At 56.6% G+C, this 21860-nt stretch overlaps 1 protein-coding gene and 1 long non-coding RNA gene across 7 annotated transcripts in view; one reads left to right on the top strand and one right to left on the bottom strand.

The window, feature by feature from the left end:
• LOC132222560 (uncharacterized) overlaps window positions 1-2204 on the bottom strand; it is a 177927-nt gene extending 175723 nt beyond the window's left edge. The window contains exon 1 of the long non-coding RNA XR_009450260.1: window positions 2107-2204. This is a non-coding gene — a long non-coding RNA (uncharacterized LOC132222560). The remainder of the gene's footprint in view (window positions 1-2106) is intronic.
• Window positions 1-21085, top strand: part of SLC35F3 (solute carrier family 35 member F3) — a 50575-nt gene extending 29490 nt beyond the window's left edge. For 4 of the 6 annotated variants that reach the window (XM_059677675.1, XM_059677677.1, XM_059677673.1 and 1 more), the window contains 6 exons: window positions 2452-2770; window positions 11345-11564; window positions 15752-15877; window positions 16815-17007; window positions 18105-18194; window positions 19623-21085. In XM_059677675.1, the coding sequence (XP_059533658.1) occupies window positions 2452-2770; window positions 11345-11564; window positions 15752-15877; window positions 16815-17007; window positions 18105-18194; window positions 19623-19855 (1181 nt within the window). In that variant the 3' untranslated portion in view covers window positions 19856-21085. The remainder of the gene's footprint in view (window positions 1-2451; window positions 2771-11344; window positions 11565-15751; window positions 15878-16814; window positions 17008-18104; window positions 18195-19622) is intronic. The other 2 variants (XM_059677678.1, XM_059677674.1) reach the window with 2 other exon arrangements.
• Window positions 21086-21860: the final 775 nt, after the last annotated feature.

Below are 21860 nucleotides of genomic sequence, written 5' to 3' on the forward strand. Positions count from 1 at the left end.
GAGGCTCATCGTGAAGTGATGGGATGTTCCAAGACGGGGTAGTGGGGATGGCTTCACCCTTCCGTTAATTTACTAAAATCCATGAACTGTGCTCCTCCAAGTGAAGTTTTTAAAAATATATTTTGATTTATTTCAGAGAGGAAAGGAGAGGGAGAGAGAGAGATAGAAAAGAAACATCAGTGATGAGGGAGAATCATGGATCACCCGCCCCCTGCACGCCCCGCACTGGGGATCGAGCCCGGCCGGGCAAACAGACGGTCTTGAATCAAGATTTTGCCTCATAGAGTTACAGGGTGTCCCAAAATTCATGCAAGATTTGAAGTTTGCGTGAGCATTAACAACAACAGCAAAAAATAAAAGTCTAATTTTACTTGGTTTATTGAATCAGATTCTAATATCTGTTGCCCTTTGATTTCAATCCCTTCCATTTGATAAAGATCACCAAGTACCAATGATGGCCCAGGAGCAGGGACAAGGAAGACCGATGAAGACCATGGCTTTGCGGATGTGCCAGCAAAGCTGTGGAGGCCGTTTACCCGATGTGCTATTTCCACACATAACCCTATCCTGTAAGCTTTATGAATCAATAAAAAATTTCCAATTTTTAATTATAAACCGGTGTTTTCTATCAGCATTACTTCTTGCGTGAATTTTGGGACACCCTTTAGTACGTTCCAGACAGCATGCTATGCAACACCTGGTTTAAGGCTGTTAAAGCTGCTGAAAGCTTTATTTAAAGTGTAAACAAAATAGAGTAAGTTTGACCCCGGTGTATTCTGCCCTCCCCGCCTCACCCCCGGAGTGGAGACGACCTCCTAGCGCCGTGGGCCCGGGGCTGCGGGCCTGGTGCCAGGCCAGCGGGAAAGGCCAGCCCGCCGGCTCCCGGGAGTCCCCATCCGCCCGTGGTTGCCCCCGACGCAAGGCACAGCTCTGTTTAGGTTTCCGGCTGACCGACAGGCACGCCATCCGGAATGAGAAGCAAACACTGGGGAAGAACGCCGCGCCGCGGCCTGTGGGCACGGGGCGCCGCTGATCCGGAAGTTACACGCTCGGGGTGCGAGGCCGGCCTTGCCCAGCGCCAGCTGCCCGCCGCGGTTTCTAAGTAACGCTCCCAAGCCGGAGGGAGGCCGGCCCGCCAGCGGCAGGAAGCCAGTTAGAGCAAATGAAGAGAGAAGAGGGCCTGGCCGGTGTGGCTCAGTGGATAGAGCGCCGGCCTGGGGACTGCAGGGCCCCGGGTTCGATTCCGGTCAAGGGCACGGCACCTGGTCGGGGCGCGTGCAGGAGGCAACCCAAGGATGCGTTTCTCTGACATCGATGTTTCTCTCTGTCTTTCCCTCTCTCTTCCACTCTCCCTAAAAATCAATGGGAAAATACCCTCAGGGGAGGGTTTTAAAAAAGAGAGAGAAGAGGGAGCCCAGCCAGTGTGCTAAGTGGTTAGCGCCAACCAGGCTGCTCAGTGGTTAGTGCCAACCAGGTGGAGAATCTCGGTATCTGTGCCTTTAAGTACTGGACAGGGAGGGGCTTCGGGGCAGGTCCTGGGGGCGTTCAGAGGTCCAGGCGTGAGGCCTCAGGTGGGAACCCAGCCCCCGGCACCGCCCCGACCCAGGCCTGGGAGCACAGCAGCACCCGGAGCCCACGCAGGCTACACGCTGCCCCTCCAGCCGTCTGTGTGTCCTGGGGGAATGGGGGGAGGGTGGTATCCCAAGGCCAAGGCCGCGCACACAGGCCACCTGTTGGGATGCAGATTCGGGGTCTGGGGTTGTGGGTGGGGCCCGAGATTGTGCATTTATTTCCAGCAGGCGGGGGTCGGGGTGGTGGGGGTGATGCTGCTGCCTGTGGGCCACAGGTGGGGGGTCAGGGTTCTGGAGATCAGGAACACCCGAGAAAATGTCTCTATTTTTATTTGAAATTTTATTTTATTGTTTAAAGTATTACAGATAGTCGTACATATGTCTCCTTTTTTTTTTTTCCCCATTGACCTTCCCCTGGCCTCCCCTAAAATGTCTCTATTTTTTAAAATATATTTTTATTGATTTCAGAGAGGAAGGGAGAGGGACATCCATGATGAGAGAGGATCATGGATCGGCTGCCTCCTGCACGCCCCACACTGGGGATGGAGCCCACAACCCGGGCCTGTGCCCCGACCGGGAATCGAACCGTGACCTCCTGGTTCCTAGGTCGAGGCTCAACCCCTGAGCCACGCCCACCGGTCGGCCAGGTGATGACATCTATTTAAGTGTCCGTTCGGGAGGCTGCCGAAGGCCCCTCCCGTGTCCTCCTGGGCGGCCGGCCATGACCCTGGTCTGTTTTGTTTCAAAAAGCTGCCTCCACACACCCTGTCCCTCCCCTCCCCAGGTGTCTCGCCTTGACCTTGGCCAGGGTTGTGGGTGGGGTGGGTGCCCGTTCCGGGAAGATGTGGAGCCCGCTGACCTGAGCGCCTTCTCTCCGCAGGGGAGGAGCGCCCCCGGGAGGGCCCGGCCCCCGCGGAGGCCCCGGCGGCGGGGTCGGAGGCCGGGCGCGGGAGCCGCCGCTGCTGCCGCTGCTCGGGGCCCCGGCTGCGCAAGCTGGGCTGGGGGCTGGCCGTGGTGCTGAGCGTGTGCACCTCCTGGGCCGGCGCCACGCAGCTTGCCAAGCGCACCTTCCGCACCTTCGACGCGCCCTTCACCCTGACCTGGTTCGCCACCTCCTGGAACTGCCTGTTCTTCCCGCTGTACTACGTGGGCCACGCGTGCAAGGCCCCCGAGCGGCCGTCGGTGAGGCAGCGGTACAGGTGGGTCTCCCACGGGGGCAGGGGGCTCCTGGGGCAGACCTGACAAGACAGGGGTCCCCCGATGTCTTAGTGGGACGGCCGAATTCTCTCTCCCTCCCCGCCCCCCACTTCTCTGGGGTGGAGAACACCTGTACCTCCACCTCCAGCCCCTCCCTCCACGCCCCCATCCCCCCCCCAGGCCTGGGAGCTCCCCTATATGAAGCAGGAGAGCCAGGCGGCATCTTCTAAAATGGCCGAGAGCAGCGGTCGCCAACCGGTGGTCCATGAGGTCCGAAAGATTGGCGACCACTGACCTAGAGGGTGCCGGGCTGGTGTGGCTCAGTGGTTGAGCATCAACCTAGGAACCAGGAGGTCACAGCTGGATTCCGGTCAGGGCACAGGCCCGGGTTGTTACCTTGATCCCCAGTGTGGAGCGTGCAGGAGGCAGCTGATCCATGATTCTCTCTCATCGCTGATGTTTCTCTCTCTCTCTCCCTCTCCCTTCCGCTCTGGAGTCAATAAAAATATTTTTTAAAATAGCCGAGGGCAGGTCCCCAGGGAGGGTGGGAGTGGGGCGCTCTTTGGCTCCAGCCGGCTCCTCGGGATGACGGTGGCTCTCTGTGGCTCTCTGTGGCTCAGATCTGTCCCTTGCAAGGACTCGATGACTCATTCCCCTCCCAACCCAGGCGCCCCCTCGCGTGTCTGAACACCCTGCATGTGACTGTCACACTCAAAGCCGCGTCTGGCCTTCGCTGACTTTATTTTCTCATACGGAGCCCACTGGTTTGCTGTCCCTTCAAAAAGAGGCTGCCTGGCTGGTGTGGCTCAGTGGTTGAGCGTCGATCTAGGAACCAGGAGGTCACCGTTCGATTCCCGGTCAGGGCACATGCCTGGGTTGCAGGCTTGATCCCCAGTGTGAGGTGTGCAGGAGGCAGGCGATCCATGATTCTCTCTCATCATTGATGTTTTCATCTCCCTCTCCCTTCCTCTCTAAAATCCTTAATATATATATATATCAATGTGTGTGTGTGTATATATATATATATATATATATATATATATATATATATATATAGACAGGTGTAATCAGAGAGCCCTGCTTTATTTTTGTTTATTTTTAAAAATATATTTTTATTGATTTCAGAGAGGAAGGAATAGGGAGAGAGAGATAGAAACATCAATGATGAGAGAGAATCATGGATTGGCTGCCTCCTGCACACCCTCTACCAGGGATTGAGCCCACAACCTGGGCATGTGCCCTTGACCGGAATCGAACCTGGAACCCCCCCAGTCTGCAGGCCGACGCTCTATCCACTGAGCCACACCAGCGAGGGCCAGAACAGTGCTTTTAGAAGAAGGGCCCTGGTGGGGCTTGGTTAGCCACAGGCCAGCCTCACACACACGCCCCCCAGGAAAAAGGATTCTGAGTAGCTTCCGGAGGCCAGGCCCGCAGGAGCCTGGAACCAGAACCGGAACCGAGCCGGCCTGGGCAGGCTCAGGGTCAGCTTAGCCAGAAATTGCTAGAGAGACACACAGTGTACCTCCTCTGAACAGCGGCCAGACACAGGCAGGGACTAAGAGGGTTAGAAACTGTGATAGGGCCCCAGATCGCCCTGAGGCCAGAGGGAAGTGATGGGCTGCTCTTAGTCACCGACGAAAGCGGTGTATTTTACAGTTAAGTGGCCCTAAGTGAGTTTAGTTTGTAATTGGGAGTTCTGGCTCGGATCTGCTGCTGCTGCTCAAACAAAACAGTGGGCGTATGGGCCCTCTTTTCTTCTTCTTTTTTTTAATATATATGTTTTTAATGCTGTCAGAGAGGAAGGGAGAGGGAGAGAGAGATAGAAACATCCATGATGAGAGAGAACCACAGATCGGCTGCCTCCTTCACGCCCCCCACTGGGGATGGAGCCCACATCCCGGGCATGTGCCCTGACCGGGAATCGAACCACAGCCTCCTGGTTCCTAGATCGATGCTCAACCACCGAGCCACGCCGGCCGGGCTGAGCTATTTTATTTCTAACGGGGGCCACAGAGCAAAGGGACTTTCTGGCATTTGCATTGTCCGTTAGGACATTCCTCATAGGCCTACCTCCGCTCAGGAATGGAGGGCCTGTGGGAAACGCAATCACTGGACATGACGATGCCTCGTTTTTAAAGCAGAATCAGACCAAATCCTCTTCTATACAAAGCATCTCTGCTGAATGCGTCACAGAGTCACCAGACACAGTTTATCTACTCCAGGCACGAGCCAGAGCAGGCTGGGCCACCTGCCCAGACACCCGCGGGCCGGTCCTCTCAACCAGCGGTCGGCCGCCAACCGGTGGCCCGCAGACCACTGGTGATCCGTGAGGTCCGAACGGTTGGCGACCGCCGCACCCCTGCAGGCCGGGGGCTGAGCAGGTTAGGGTCTGCCGCTGAGGGTCCCTGGGAAATTTCAGAGGTGTTTTCCAGCCGAGGTCACCGTACCCCAAGAGACACCCAGCTATTCACGGGTCCCCTGTAACTGGCGGGCCTGGGCCGGGAAAGGGCATGTTGGTTGGGTGGCCACCCCGCCTTCCTTCGAGTTGAGTTGGTCACAGGAGGCAAAGGTCAGATGGAACAGGATAAGCCGCCTTTGGTGACGTTCGTGCAAATCCTGTTCTCGGGCCTCTTCTAAGTAGAATGATCGTCATTGCATTTCCCTCCTTGGCTGTTGTCTGCGTTGAGCTGAGCAAAAACAAAATGATTTGTGTACTCAGTGTCCCGCTCAGGAGCACGGCGGGGTCCTTCCTCGCGCTTCCTGTCTCAGTGCCTGGCGTTATGGCACTCGCGTTTAATGAGTTCCTCTCAATCGCACATGCATTATTAATTTATAAGAAAATAAATGAAAAGCGCTGGGAGCTACAGCTCCCTCGCCGCAGGAACGTATCGTCAGAACCGTTTCGTGGCATTATTTGCTGCTTGCTGCTCTTGGGTTTGGGGGGAAGGATGGGAATTTTCGCAAAGAAAGGCTTTAAGCCGGGCCGTTATGGCTCAGTGGTTGAACATTGAGGTGTGTGAACCAGGAGGTCACAGTTATATACATGTCTATAACTGGCATTCTCGGTCGGGGCACAGGCCCGGGTTGCGGGCTCCATCCCCAGTAGCGGGCGTGCAGGAGGCAGCCTGTCGAATCTCGCTCATCATGGATGTTTCTTTCTCCCTCTCCCTTCCTCTCTGAAATCAATACAAATATATTTTACAAAAAGAAAGGAGGGCTTTAAGTACCCCACCAGAATAGGGGGGCAGGCTGGTTAATATTTCATTATGAATTAGGGTTGGGGTGTTGGTCTTTCAAATGGTTCCTTTTGAGCGTCCGGTTTGGTGAATTTTTGTGGAAGTTGGGTGAACGCTGGTGTGTTTAAGCTCAGACAGTGCCCTTGTTTCCTGGCAAAGATGTTTGTGGTGGGGAGCAGAGAGTGGCCTGAGGGATAGGAGGACATTTGCATTTTGCAGAATCCGTTTTGGGGGGGAGGTGAGGCTTAGCAGATCTTCCTTAGAGAGGAGGGAGGGAGCCACGCCCCCGGCTCACAGCAGTCCCACGTGGGCAGTGGGAGTCACAGCCACGGAGAAATTATATGAAAGGAAAGAGCCCGTTTACAAGCTCAGCCCAAACCCTGTTAAGTCCCCCGTCATAAACAACGGGGTTTTATAGGGCCGCTGTGAAGAGGACATGAAACTCTGCTCAGACTCAACAACATCACCGTGTCAGCCTCCCCGCGTGCGTGTCTGAATTAACGGGGGCCCAGCGAAAACACCGAGAGCTTCGCGTTAGGCCGCGGACGAGGCAGCCCCGTAACACAGCCGCTCGGGACGCGCTGGCCCAGAGCACCAGCTGCTTGCCGGGAAGCCGCGGGGTGAGGGCATGTGGGGCTGAGGCGTGTCATGGACATGTCTGTAACGGGCATGGGAAACACACAGGACATCGGTGTGGGGCTGAGGCGTGTTATGGACATGTCTGTAACTGGCATGGGAAACACACCAGGACATCAGTGTGGGGCTGAGGCGTGTCATGGACATGTCTGTAACTGGCATGGGAAACACGCCAGGACATCGGTGTGGGGCTGAGGCGTGTTATGGACATGTCTATAACTGGCATGGGAAACACACCAGGACATCGGTGTGGGGCTGACATGTGTCATGAACGTGTATATAACTGGCATGTAGAAACACACAGGACATTGGTGTGGGGCTGACATGTGTCATGAACATGTCTATAACTGGCATGGAGAATTCACCAAGACACCCAGCAGCAGCCCTGAGGCACGGAGAGCTTTGGCATCCGACACGTGTGGTATCTCACACAGTGAGGGGACACAGAGAGCTTCGGCCCGTGAATGAATCAAAATTAGATCTTTTTTTATTTTTGGTCAGATCAGGAAAAAAATAATACAGGTTTTGGTGTGCCACAGAATTTTAGTGATCGGTTTATGTGGGCCATGGAAGGAAATGGGTTGCCAGTCACTGGCGTAGCAGGATCATCTGAAGACATTTCAGCCTCAAGAACCTTTTGTGCTCCTCAGATAGCATTTGACGCCCTTTGTTTTATTTTAAATTTTCATCTCTCATAACCTTCCTCACCAAAAAGGTGTGATTGTTGACGTTTTACAGTTTCCCAGTGAAACCATATCAATTTAAGTTAAACACCCAAAGCATGGGCAGATTACAGATAGATAGACAGACAAACAGACAGGTAGATAGACGATAGATAAATAGGGAGGTGAACGACCATATGCAATGACAAAGAAACACCTCCAAGAAATATTGTTCAGTGAAAAAGCACCATAGCCCTAGCTGGTTTGCCTCAGTGGATAGAGCGTCAGCCTGTGGACTGAAGGGTCCTGGGTTCGATTCCGGTCAAGAGCACATGCCCGAGTTGCGGGCTCGATCCCCAGTAGGAGGCAGCCGGTCAGTGATTCTCATCATTGATGTTTCTGTCTCTCTCTCTCCCTCTCCCTGCCTCTCTGAAATCAATAAAATATATATATATATACGGCAAGAAACTATAAGCCAGATGCATGCTGGGCACAGCTTCTGGCCAGAGCCGTCTCCTCAGTTGTGCGGACTCTCTGATCGAGGCGGAGTGGGACTGTTTTTATTCTCGGGCGGGGGGTTTTTCTGTTAGTCAGGCTGCTGTATTCAGTGGCGTCTTTGTTTTGATGCCGGTCTCCTTGCCTAGTGCAATCACAGCTGCAGGACAAAGCCAGGTGCACCCAGGCCCCTCTCGTTGAAAGCTCACTTTGACAGCGATTGCACGGCCGTGTTTTGAGGGCTTGTGGAAGAAGACGTTGGGATAGGAAATGGTAGTCTAGGTAAGTAGGGCAGGTGCCAGCGTTTGACCTTGAGACTGTAGAGGCCCCGTCTCCGGGAAGGTCGTGGGGATGGTGTGATTGAATGTTCTCAGGTCTGTGGGCAGGGCCCTCAGTGCTGGTCACTGGGATGGCAGTTCCCGGGGCATGGTGTGCCCAGGAACTACCCGGGGGCTGGTTCAGGTGTGGGTTCCAGGCTTGTATCTAGAGACTTCCTGGTACCTTCTGCCCGGAGGACCCGGGCTCTGAGTTTATAACAAGGGCCCGGTGCGCCCACACCTTCTGGGGGAGGCTGCTGTGGGGATTGAAAGCGAAACTTCACCTGTTCTTTCTTCAGCTTTTCTCACTTGGAGAAAAACTCCCCCGGTTTAGACCGACGGAGCGAGGCCTCGCTCTGTAACTCAGCTCCCCGTTCGGTAATGGCATCTGGGACGAAGGAAGAGGCCACGGTGCTCCGTGCGCCCCGCTCAGGGTCCCCGCGAGCCCGCTGGACGGAGGTTTGGGTCTTGGATTCCAGTGTCCTTCGTGTGGGGGGCGGGGTGCGGGGTGTGGGGGGTGAAGACAAACCGGCCTAGGCTGGGGATTAACCTGGGGCTTGGGGGGTCTGGAATTCAGCGATCTGGGTGCGATGGGCAAGTCTCTCAACCCAGAGCCTCGGCTTTTTCACTTACTGAGAGGGGAGAACTGAACCCTAAGTCACGTGAGGACGATCAGGTGACAGACTCGGGGACGAGGCCCCGAACGTCAGCCCCTCGCCTCTCCCTCTCCGGCGCCTCCATCACAATTGACCAGGAGCAGGGACAGGCTCTGACCGGCCACTTCCGCGCCTGCCCCTCTCCTGTGGCCCCCAACACGGCGTGGCGCCCCTGGCAGGGACGCGGTTACCAATCCAGAGGTCAGTGTGGGCAACGTCCCGTTCTTTTACATGAGGCCAAACCAAGGAAAATGGAAAGGCTTATGGGAAAATGTCTTTTTCTCTTAAAGACAGAAGTCATTTTATGAAGTACCCTTTTGGCTGATGCAGTGCCAACCAGGGCTTGGGCCTGGGGACCATCCAGGCTGCCCTGTGGGCTTCCTTCTGATCCTCTCCTGGCTTTTCCCTTCCCTGGCCCTCAGGAGGGCCTGGGGCATTGGAGGTTGGCAGACCCGGGACCCGAGGGTGCCAGAGGCCTCCCTCACCCCCATCCCATCCGCCCGCTTCCTGCGGGTCAGCCGGGGACACGGTGCAGCTTCAGGGACGGGTTCCAGAAGCAGGTTCTGGCTGTGGCCCCCGGCGGGAGGAGAGACCCCGGGCAGTTGCCAAGGCTCGGCTCGGCCCCCGCCTTCTCCTTCTCGCTCCCCCGGGTGGGGGCTGGGCCTGAGGGAAGCAGGGTTGTTTGTGTCCTGACATTAGCTGGTTCCGTAGAGCTGATGAGTTATCAGGCGAGCCGCTGTTTGCCTACTGGGTTTGGTCTTGGGTCAACAGTGGGCCGTTGACATTTCCAGGTTGTCACAGTTTTGGGTTACAGCTCGTATTGGGAGCAGGTGTGCCCGTGGTCACGGGGCTTTGTGTTTGGTGACTTTGCTGATGGCATCAAACCCACACCCACAGGATGTTGCTGGTGAAAGAGGAGCTGCTGGCCCGGCCGGCGGGGCTCAGGGATTGAGCGTCGACCTAGGAACCAGGAGGTCACGGTTCGATTCCCGGTCAGGGCACATGCCCGGGGTTGCAGGCTCCATCCCCAGTGTGGGGCGTGCAGGAGGCAGCCGATCCATGATTCTCTCTCATTGATGCTTCTGTCTCTCTCCCTCTCCCTTCCTCTCTGCAATCAATAAAAATATATTTCAATCAGCCAATCAGTCTTGGCCAGCACGTGCCTCAGGTGGTAGGAACCAGTGGCTGGGGCCTTCCGTCTGCCCAGGAATGAGGAGTGTTAGGCTGTCATATCCGTTAAGTGGAGGTCAGTCAAGAGGGCACCTCTTGTGCTCCCTCCCTTGTGCCCAAGAAGAGGTCTCTGGCAGGTGGGTTGATGGTCTTCCTCTCTCTCGGGTTCCCTTGCAATGAAGGTCTGTGTGGGCAAGCCAGCTGACGCGGGTGAGGGCACAGTTTGGGGTCTCCCGTCAGCACCAGGCTCACTAGCCTCGGGTCAATTACCTTGGTCTCCTTAGAACTAAAATCTGCGCAGCGGAGCTGTAATCCCTCAAAGGGCCACCAGAGCTCCACTGGGCCCAGGAATCTCACCTCCAGGGTGGATCCCCACGCCCCTCCCCACTTCCCATCAGCCACTTGGGCTGCCAGCACCCAGCCATGTCTGCACCCCCTTTCCCCCCATGTGTACATCCATCAAACTTTGCAGGAATCAAAGGCAGGTTCTTGGAGGGGGTGTAAGCTTCTAGCTGGCTTTGGATGGCTCCTGTCCCAACATGAATCATTTTTTTGTAACAGTGAGTCAGAGAGAACTTGGAAATCCTACTTCCACTGTGTTCCCGTAAAAAGGGTCAACCTCTTAGTTAAAAGAGGTTGGCATTATGGGCACGATCCTTGCACCACCTTCTGTTGAAGCATCGGGGGCCAGCCTGACGTGCACAGAGGGAATAACACGACATCAGATCATTGTGCGATGTTCTCTTCACTGCACATCCATAAATTATATATATAAAAGCCTAAGAGACCGTTAGGACCAAACAACCAGAACAACCCGTCGACCAGTCGCTATGATGCACACTGACCACCAGGGGGCAGACACTCAACGCAGGAGCTGCCCTCTGGTGGTCAGTGCATTCCCACAGCCAACCTCCGGCGGCTGCTGCCCCCCCAACCTGCCAACCTCCCGTAGCCCCTCCTTCCAGCCAGCCAGCCAGCCCCCCCATAGGCCTCGATTGCCAGCCAAGCCGAGGTACTCTACCCATGCACAAATTCATGCACTGGGCCTCTAGTAATGATAAATAAAAAGATCCCACCCTTTCTATAAGTGCTTTAAAAAAAAAAATAAACACCTGGCCCCTGTGGCTCAGTGGTTGAGCGTCAATCTATGAACCAGCAGGTCGTGCTTCGATTCCCGGTCAGGGCACATACCCGGGTTGCAGGCTCGCTCCCCAGGGTGGGGCGTGCAGGAGGCAGCCGATCCATGATTCTCTCTCATCACGGATGTTTCTCTCTGTCCCCTCTCCCTTCCTCTCTGAAATCGATAAAAACCAAACCAAAACCAAAACAAAAAAAAAACGAAAGAGAGAGACGGGCATAGGAGATCGTGCGACGGTAATAACACTGCCTTCTCTCCTGTTTTAGGGAATGCTGTCGGTTTTTTGGAGGCAATGGCTTGACTTTGAAGGTGTTTTTCACCAAGGCAGCCCCGTTTGGTGTCCTGTGGACACTCACAAACTACCTGTACTTACACGCAATAAAGAAAATAAACACCACAGACGCCTCCGTGCTCTTCTGCTGCAACAAGGCGTTTGTGTTCTTGCTCTCGTGGATCGTTCTCAGGGACAGGTTCATGGGCGTGAGGGTAAGTCCTGGCTGCCCGCCTCCCTCCCGCGCTCATGCCGACCACCGCCCGCCCATCGGCTTGCTCGTTCGCTCCGTGCGCTGGCCCCTGAGCCTGAGCGGCTGGCCGCCCCGCTGCCCATCTGGCGGCGGCAAGGACCCCGGCAGGGGGCCCCTGTTCTCCGTGTGCCTCGCAGACCTTCTTGCTTGCAAACCATACTCGACAAGCACCCATGAACGCACCTTCCATTTCAGGCTTCTCCACAAGCATTCCCTAAAGCGCGTGCCCATCGGGGACCCGGCCTGGGGAGGGTGTGTGGCCCTCACCGGTGTGGCTCCGTGGAGAGCGTGTGGGCCTGTGGACTGGAGGGTCCCAGGCTCGATTCCGGTCAAGGGCATGTACCTCGGTTGCAGGCTCAATTCCCAGCCCGGTCTGGGAATTGACAACCAATCATGTGTCTCTCGCACATCGATGTTTCTCTCTCTCTCTGTCTCTTCTCCTCCCTCCTATTCTCTCTCTAAAAAAAAAAAAGGGTTTCCCTTGTGTCCTAGAGCTGGTCTCGCCTGGCTGTCTTGGCCCTGGGGCCAGTGTGGGCTGAGCTGCAGCCTCGGCTCCAGGCCCAGCTGAACCAAGGAGAAAGGAGGTGGCGTCAGTGATGGACTTTCGGTCTCTAACCATCACTCCTCCTGGGAGAAGGCTGTGACGGCCGCCTGACAGCTCCCGCTGTGAGTGGTGCTGGGTTTCCCTCGTCTCATTTTTGGGAGTTCAGGGAGCTGGTGAGATCTGGGAGGCCCAGCAGCTGGCCAGGGAGACAGGCAGGGTCCCCTGGATAAACCGGTGGGGATTCGCACCCAGGACCAGGCCTGCCTGCTGCACGGGTTCTCCCAGAACCTTCCCCTGGGTCGTTTCCAGGGACTGAAGGGAGCTGACACTGCCCCCTGCTGGAGGGCTGAGGAACAAGCTTGAGTCTCCCAGACATAACGGTCTGTGAGTAGTTGGCAGAGAGGACTCGTGTTGTTAAGACAGTTACTCAGGTCACAAGGGCTGCGGTGCCAGAAAAAACAGGTGCAGGTCACATGACCAGACCAGAAGGAACAGGTGCAGGTCACATGTCCAGACCCAAAGGAACAGGTGCAGGTCACATGACCAGAACAGAAGGAACAGGTGCAGGTCACATGACCAGACCAGAAGGGACAGACTCAGGTCACATGACCAGACAAGACAAAACAGGTGCAGGTCACATGACTAGACCAGAAGGAACAGACTCAGGTCACATGACCAGACAAGACAAAACAGGTGCAGGTCACATGACCAGACTAGAACCAACAGGTGCAGGTCAGACCGGAAGGAAGCCAATGTGTCTTCTAAGGGCGGGCAGCCTCTTACGGCCTCGGGTGACCCGGGAGGATGGCCGGATGGCTGGTGTCACCTGTGATGCTTCCGTGCACTCTTCCTGGCTGTTCAGACTCAGGGCCCTAACGCAGCGGGGACTCCAGCCCAGCGTCAGGCTTGCGTCTTGGTTCCTCTCTGCGAGCTGTCGGGCCTGGAGCCGGTAACTTCCCGTCTCTGAGCCGCAGCCACCTCATTCCACACTGGCCGCTCCCGCTCACCTTCTAGAACCGTACGAGGAGGTGAGGCAGGCCTGGCCCGTGGAACTCAGTGGGTTTCTGTGTCGGTGAGAGGGCCGATGGGTCCCCACTTCTCCGGTTGGTGGTTGGCAGCGGCAGAGGCCTCCCCGTTTCAGGAGGCAGTTTGGGGCAGGGAGAGCGGCCACAGCGTGAGAGCGTGGGGGCCCCGGGGCACCGCCTCCGGCCCCTCCTAGCGGAGGCCCGCCCGGCTCTGGCCAGGCGCTGGAGGAGGGAAGGGACTGGGGGAGCCAGCCCAGCCCCCAGCTCAGGGGAGGCGGGAGTGGGGTCATCGGCTGCACCCACAGCCCGTGCTTTCCAACCGGGAGAGGCTGACGGAGGAGCGGGAGGCCCAGCTGAGGTCCTGGGCTTTTCTCTTTCTTTTTTTAAAAAAATATATTTGTATTGATTTCAGAGAGGAAGGGAGAGGAGAGAGAGAAGCATCCACGATGAGAGAGAATCATGGATCGGCCGCCTCCTGCACGCCCCCCACTGGGGATGGAGCCCACAAACCCGGGCATGTGCCCTGACCGGGAATCGAACCGTGACCTCCAAGTTCCTAGGTCGATGCTTAACCACTGTGCAACACCAGCCAGCTGCCTGCTCTTTTGTCAGTTCCTGTTCTCTTGTTGGGAAAATCGCTGTTAACTCACTGCCTCTTTCTCTTAATGAGGAGTTGTACGCGGTACACGTGGTGTTTGAACATGCAATACATATGTGTGAAGTGGCTAAAACGACTAATCCCGGAGAGGTGGGCAGACAGACGGGAGCGTGTCTCTGCAGAGGATCCCCGCCTCTCTCGGGAGCCTCGGTGCTATGTGTCGATGTGTCGTCTCGGGAGAATATGGCGGGAGGAACACACTGGAATAGGTCTGCCACGCAGGCGCTGCCTGAGCCTAAACTGTGTCACCTTCACTAGCAACTCGACATCTAAACCGCCAAGGACACTTGGAGTCGAATCTCGAAATGCAGCCGGCGGTGGCTCGCTGTGTGAGTCATCCTTTCCTGTTTGTGTAAATATAGACGCTGACTTTGCAGGCTGACGGGCCCGCACGCTGTCTTTCCTGCTCTGCCACACACCTGCTCTGTGACTCTGGGCAACTGCCTGCACCTCTCTGAGCCCGTTTTCATGTCTATAAAATGAAATGCGTGAAAGTATCTCCCGACGTTGAGGGTTAAATGAGAAAATGCATAGGAGACGCTCATCCCAGGACCGCTCCCTACATGTGAGCCATGTGACAGTGTGAGAGCGAGCAGAGGTCAGCTTTGAATGACTCGTAGAGCGAGAAAACACCCGTAAACCCAGGGTTGAAACTCGCATTGCACACGCTGGTTCTGTGCTCCCCGTGCCCACACCCCACCCCCAGCGACGCTGCTGGGGCTCCGTGACCCCTCAGATCAGAACTTGGACTTCCCGCCCAGATGGTGTGGCTCAGTGATTGAGCATTGACTTATGAACTAGGAGGTCACGGTTCGATTCCTGGTCAGGGCACAGGCCCAGGTTGCGGGCCCCATCCCCAGTGTGGGGCTGCAGGGGGCAGCCAATGCATGATCCTCTCTCATCGTTGATGTTTCTCTCTCTCTTCCTCTGCCTTCCTCTCTGAAATCAGTACAAATACGTTTTTTTAAAAAGAACTTGGACTTGCCCTTTGAGCTGGCACACTTCTCCCTGGGGACCTGTCCCAAAGTCACTATCCCCCGTGCGCTTCGATGCTTTCCTTTGCACGACGGGCGTGTGAGCATCTCCCTGGCACCCCCCTCCCACCTGCGGCCTGTACCCACCACAACAGGGTGGAGGGAGCCATGAGGGAGGGCCCTGCAGCAGCTGAGAAGGGTGTCGGCACCTCGAGGGCTAGTGCCCCGTCTGTGGCCCTGCAGGCAGAGACACACGCCCCGTCGGAACACCCTGCAGTGAGCGTGTGACACGGGCCCTGATCTGCGGACCTCGCAGGCCCGGCTGTCGGGGTGCAGAGAAGAGAGGCCACATGAGGTGCTGTCAGAGGGCTGGGAAGGAGCGGGGAGGGCACGGCCAGGCGCTGTCTGCCAGGCCCTGCCGTGACCAAGTAAGTAGCTGCCACTGGGGTGTGGCACCTCCTTCTCATGTTCCCAAGAATGAGGGCGACGGGCCACCGGGTGATGCTGACCGTGGTGCCCTCCTGGCCAGCTGTGCTGCGGCCGCGCCAGGCTCTGTCCCATCTACCCAGGAGCAGAGATTTACAGGAGGCAGCCTTGGCTTGTTGTTCAAAGAAGGAGCGAGCCCTGGCTGGTGTTGCTCAGTGGGTAGAGCGTCGGCCTGTGGACTGAAGGGCCCTGGGTCCCATGCCCGGTCAGGGCACATGCCCGGGTTGCGGGCTCGATCTCCAATGCGGGGCGTGCGGGAAGCAGCCGATTGATGGTTCTCTCTCATCTTTGATGCTTCTCTCTCTCTCCCTCTTCCTCTCTGAAATTTTTTTTTTTTTTAAAGGACCGAAAAGGAGGCCCATTCCCCTCAGCTCCCGAGCTCTCGGGAACATTCGGCCTCGTGGGCACGCAGGGTCCCTGGGTCTCTGCCCGCCCTGACGCTGTCGCCTTCCTCCCCCGCAGATCGTGGCCGCCATCCTCGCCATCGCCGGGATCGTGATGATGACCTACGCCGACGGCTTCCACAGCCACTCGGTCATCGGCATCGCGCTGGTGGTGGGCTCCGCGTCCATGTCCGCGCTCTACAAGGTAAGGCGGGTGCGTGGGAGCCTCCCGCCGTGAGGACCCGGGCCTCAGCGTGGCCGCCTGGCCGGACGCGGGGACCTCGATGGTGCCTGGGCCTTAGGACCTCTGTCCCCGGTGCCCGAGCTCCCGGCAGCCTTGGCTCCAGCTCCCCAGACCCTCCCATTGGTGGCCAAACCTCTGTAGCATTTGGGGTAAAGTGGGTGTGGCCATGGGTCTTCAGGGTGAGCTTGGTGACGTCATTGTTCAGCGAGGACTGGGGAAGGTCAGGGACCCTCAATGGCCGGCTCAGTGTTTGGTGAGATAATTTCCCACCAGATCGGACAGGAAAGGTTCCCTGTAGGGTGCGGCTTCGTCATTTAAATTTTTTAAAAATATATTTTTATTGATTTCAAAGAGGAAGAGAGAGGGAGAGAGAGAGAGAAACACTCATGATGAGAGAGAATCATGGATCAGCTGCCTCCTGCACGCCCCCCACTGGGATGGAGCCCGCAACCCGGGCCTGTGCCCTGACAGGGAATCGAACCGTGACTCCTGGTTCATAGGTTGATGCTCACCCACTGAGCCGCACTGGCCGGGCCAGAGATGGATTTGTAGGGTCCCCAAGAGGCGTGTGTGATCGTGGGTGATATTTGTCACTCGTGTGGCTGCCTCGTCTTCACCCTGAAGCTGGGGTGCAGTGTTGTGAATGCAACGCGGACAAGTGTGAACCCACGATTCGTGAGGGGCTCCCTCTCCAAGCCGCTGGAGAGGAATCCACTGTGATGTCACTGGATCTGTGATGTGGGCGGTGAGCGCCGGTCTGGCCGCCCTTCCCTGCAGGCCTGGCGGTGGGACTGGCTGTCAGGTGGCTCCGTCCTGCGGTCCAGCCCCGGCTCCAGGGCCTCGCCTCCCCGGGCCCGGCTGGGCCGGCGGGGCCTGCAGCCTGTCCGCTTCCCCGCAGGTTCTCTTCAAGCTGCTCCTGGGCAGCGCGAAGTTCGGAGAAGCCGCCTTATTCCTGTCCGTCCTGGGCGTGTTTAACGTCCTCTTCATCTCCTGCGTCCCCGTCGTCCTCTACTTCACCCGCATCGAGTACTGGAGCCCTTTCTCCCACATCCCCTGGGGGCACCTGTGCGGATTCTCCCTCCTCCTGCTCAGTGAGTGGCGCGCCTGCCCGCTATCCCCTCCCGCCATCCCCGCCCGCGATCCCCGCCCACGGTGACTGGGGAAAACACTGTGTGTATATAACAAACACCAACATTCATCTCCCTGCTTTCCTTTTTATTTTTTAAAAATATATTTGTATTGATTTCAGAGAGGAAGGGAGAGAAAGAGAAACATCCATGATGAGAGAGAATCATGGATCAGCTGCCTCCTGCACACCCCACACTGGGATGGAGCCCACAACCCGGGCATGTGCCCTGACCAGGAATCGAACCGTGACTCCTGGTTCATAAGTCGATGCTCAGTCGCAACCCGGGCATGTGCCCTCACTGGGAATCAAACTGTGACCTCCTGGTTCATAGGTCGATGCTGAGCCACGCCCGCTGGACGCTGGTAACATTTATTGAACATCGATAAGTGTCAGAGTTCAATAAATATGATCAGCTATTATCATCATGAATGTCATGGTCATCATTACTTGATAAAAGGCTGGTCTGGTGCGAGGCAGAAATGCAACCAGGAGGCGCCTCTTCGTTTCAGCCTAAAATGCAGACCCCAGCACGGCCAGTGTGGCTCAGATGGCCGACCTAGGAACCAGAAGGTCACGGTTCGATTCCCGGTCAGGGCACGTGGCCCAGATGTGGGCTCGATCCCCAGTGTGGGGCGTGCAGGTGGCAGCCGATCCATGATTCGCATCATGGATGTTTCTCTCTCTCCCTCCCTCTCCCTTGCTCTCTGAAATCAATATAAATATGTTTAAAGATAAGAAATAAAAATGCAGACCCCAGGCCCCTGCTGACGCAGTCAGCCCCGCGTCCCTGCCAGCCAGGCGGGGAACAAAGGGTGCGGAGACCCATCCTCGTCTCTGGCGCCTTCTCACTGGTCACCTTCACTACATTTCTCTTCCTTCTTTAGGGAAGGAGGGGAGCTGAGTCATCAGGAAAGTCCTTAATCCCCACATCCCAGAGGCCCCCCCCCCCCCACTCCCTGAGTTCAGGGGTCAGAGCCGAGGGCAGTGATCCGAGCAGCCGGGGTCAGACGGAGGCCGGCCAGGGCCAGTCACGAGTAACCGCTTCTTACTCTGTTTCAGCGTTCAATGTCGTGTTAAATTTCGGAATTGCTGTCACCTACCCCACTCTGATGTCTCTGGGGATCGTCCTCAGTGTGCCTGTGAACGCAGGTGAGTCTCTGCTGGGCTGTAGACAGACGCACGCAGGCGCATTCATCGACACGCACACGCTCCCGCACCCAGAGCCCATTGGCAGCTGCCTCCTCACCCCAGATCGCTTGTCTCTTCTGTCATTTGGGGAGGGACCAAGTATTTATATTTATTATTTTTTTTTCTTTTTTTTTCTTTTTTAAAAATATATTTTATTGATATTTTACAGAGAGGAAGGGAGAGGGATAGAGAGTTAGAAACATCGATGAGAGAGAAACATCGATCAGCTGCCTCCTGCACATCTCCCACAGGGGATGTGCCCACAACCCAGGTACATGCCCTTGACCGGAATCGAACCTGGGACCCTTGAGTCCGCAGGCCGACACTCTATCCACTGAGCCAAACCGGCTTCAGCTATTTATATTTATTATCTGCACAAGTCCCGTTCAAGTTTGGGCTGCAGAACGTAGCGATGTGCATACATGATGGATGAAATAATGCTCTTCAGTTCTAAGAATAAAGCATGTCGTTGGAGAAAACATGGAAAGTACCAGAAATATAAACGATCATGTGTTCGTTGTCCCGACACCCACAGGTGGCCACAGGCAGGCTTTGGTTTATTTATACAGGGTGGGGCCAGAGTAGGCCTACAGTTGAGAGCAGGTCACACAGAGTTTATTCTTGTGTGTTTATTTAGTAATTATTGTATTCTTTTTTCTTTTAAGGGAGAGGGAGGGAGAGAGAGAAACATCAACGATGAGAGAATCACTGATGGCCTGCCTCCTGCACGCCCTCAACTGGGGATCGAGCCCCAAACCCGGCCATGTGCCCTGATCGGGAATCGAACCCATGACCTCCTGGTTCATGAGCTGACTCTCCACCACTGAGCCACGCCTGCCGGGCAATTGTATTATTTTTCATAGGCACAACTGTCAACCTGTGTTTGCCCGCCCCCTGTCTATTTGCCTAACAAATCCGTGTCTGAACCGAGGTGAGTTGGGAGAATCCACTCCAAGTTCAAGGCCTCCCACCAGAGGGAGTGAAGGGTGAAGTGCCTGAGGCAGCCCCTGCCACTGGGCACAGAGCCAAAGTAAGGAAGGTTCTGCCTTAGCCGGTGTGGCTCAGTGGATAGAGCGTCAGCTTGTGGACCGAAGGGTCCCAGGTTCGATTTCTGGTCAGGGCGCATGCCCAGGTTGTGAGCACGATCCCCAGTCGGGGGCGTGCAGGAGGCGGCTGATCCATGATTCTCTCTCATCATTGATGCTTCTCTCTCTCTCTCCCTTTCCCTTCCTCTCAAATCAATAATAATAATTATATATATGGAAGGTTCTGGGGCCATGAGAAGACAGCTCCCCGCCCACAGCCCGCCGCCCTGCGAGGGCCCATCTCGTCCCTTGTCCCTCTCGCGCCTGGCTTCTCGCTGAGTAACCGCGTTCTCTGCCCCCGCAGTGGTCGATCACTACACCACCACCATCGTCTTCAACGGCGTCCGGGTCATCGCCATCGTCATCATCGGCCTGGGCTTCCTGCTGCTGCTGCTGCCCGAGGAGTGGGACGTCTGGCTGGTCAAGCTCCTCACCCGCCTCAAGGTCCGGAAGAAGGAGGAGCCGGCGGAGGGCAGCGGGGACCTGGGCTCCGGCCCCCAGAACAAGAGAAGGGCCCGGCCCTCCTTCGCCCGCTGACCCGTCCCCTGGACACGCGGGGACGCTGGCGCGAAGGGTCCGGAGGTCTGTTCCTGGCGGCACCTCGGTGGGCAAAGGTGTACATACCTGTACAGTCTGGGTCCCCTGGGGACGTCCCACGGGACCCATGGGCATGTCCAACCCGCTTGCTCTTGTCCACATCAGACCTTCCACTTAAGGTACCGACTCGACGCGCACGAGAGCAGAACCCGAGTTCTTTTTAAATGAATGTAAAGCGAGTAGGAGCCATCCTGGCCCCGGCCAGGTCTGGGGGCCACAGGTTCTGGTTGAGGCAGGCGGCTGTCCTGGGTCTTCTCGACCGGAAACTCCATTGCACACTGTGATAACTCCCTAGCGGTGGGACTCATTGTTGGTTTCAGACCGGAGCTGGGATCTTTATTTTTTAAGGAACCAGAAGATGACGAAGTTAGTTTGGATGGACAGACGGATAGGCAGAGGGGACACGCAAAAGGGGAATGGACATCGAAAGCCATCTCTGTGCCAAGCCGGGGGGCGAAGGGGGGGGCGGGTGGAGGAGGTCAGGCCTGAGCCGGGTAACGTCGGGGGGCGGGGGGTGGGGAGTCATCTGAGCCCCGCTCGCTGGCTTTCTCTCGCGTGTTGGTCCGAGGCCCCGCCGGAGACGTTCCAGTGCCTTCTACAGAAACTTCATCTTGGCCTATGTGAAGCGAGTGATGTTCCCCGTCACTGGCGCCGTCTTATCGTTGAGATGTACACATCTTTAAAAACCAATAAAACCACATGTGATGGGCGTGTGTGTGCGTGCGTGTGTCCAGCGTGTGTCTACATGCTGACGGCGGTGTGACGGCGCGGGGGTCGCGCTGTGACCACGGAGGAGGGGGCCGCCGGGTCGCTTCTGCTTGGGGACGGAGATGGAAGCGTGGCCTCCCGAACCCGTGCATCTTCTGATGCGACGCTTCAGCGCCAGGCTGTTGATCCCGCCGTCTCGCTCTGCGTGGAAATCCTGTCTGTGATGGACCCGTGAAGAGGGACCAGGGGGTGGGGTGGGGGTGGGGGGGCGTTTAGAGTTTACTATTTTTTGAAGTTTACATTGTTACATACGAAAGGGAAACCTTATTTTGAAAATGTTGTCATAACCCAAAGGTGCATAGGGGGCACGGGGCCCTGGCGACCTGAACTTTTTAACTGATAATTATTCTCCATCTCCATGACCTGTTGGGCCAAACAGATGAATAAATGGTTTAAAAAGAAGCGTGTCGTTGTCTTGATGGCGACGAGGGGACGCTCCCAGCGCACCCGTTCTGCCTTCCTTGCCTGCCTTATGCTTTCGCTCCCTGCAAGGCACCCAGACCCACCCGACTTGGGGAAGGAAAGACAATTTTGACTGTAAAGACAGATTTTGATTTCCGTGGAGTGAAAGGCAGGCAGGCAGGCCTCAAGAAAACAAGCCCTGAGCCTGGCCAGCATGGTGACATTGAGGACACAGCGCTGGCCCGGCCAGCGTGGCTCACTGGTTGAGCATCGACCTCTGAACCAGGAGGTCAGGGTTCGATTCCCGGTCAGGGCACATGCCTGGGTTGCAGGCTGGATCCCCAGGGTAGGGCGTGCAGGAGGCAGCTGATCCATGATTCTCTCTCATCATTGATGTTTCTTTCCCTCTCTCTCTCTGAAATAAAAATATGTATATTTTTAAAAAGCGCATTTTTTCAAAATCTAAGAAGGGAGGAATCGAACGTGCCCAGATGGTGCACGCTCGGCTCCGCCCTCCTCCCGGGGTACAGGTCCCACGTGGCCGCCAGGTCGTCAGGCAGTGCCCACGCCTAAACCTTCCGGGTGGCAGAAGGCAAGACTGAGAGCTTCAGGTCCGGGAAAGGGGCGTAGGGCGTCCCAGCGGAAACCGGCGGGGGGGGCGGGGCCAGCCACGTGACCCCGCCGCTGGGCGGAGCCAAAGGACGGCAGCCTAGTTCCAGGCACCGCTCTCTCGCCCAGCAGGGCGGAAGTCCCGCCCCGGATGAGAGCGCTGAGC

Source organism: Myotis daubentonii, chromosome 20 (assembly GCF_963259705.1).
Source record: "Myotis daubentonii chromosome 20, mMyoDau2.1, whole genome shotgun sequence".
Taxonomy (NCBI): domain Eukaryota; kingdom Metazoa; phylum Chordata; class Mammalia; order Chiroptera; family Vespertilionidae; genus Myotis; species Myotis daubentonii.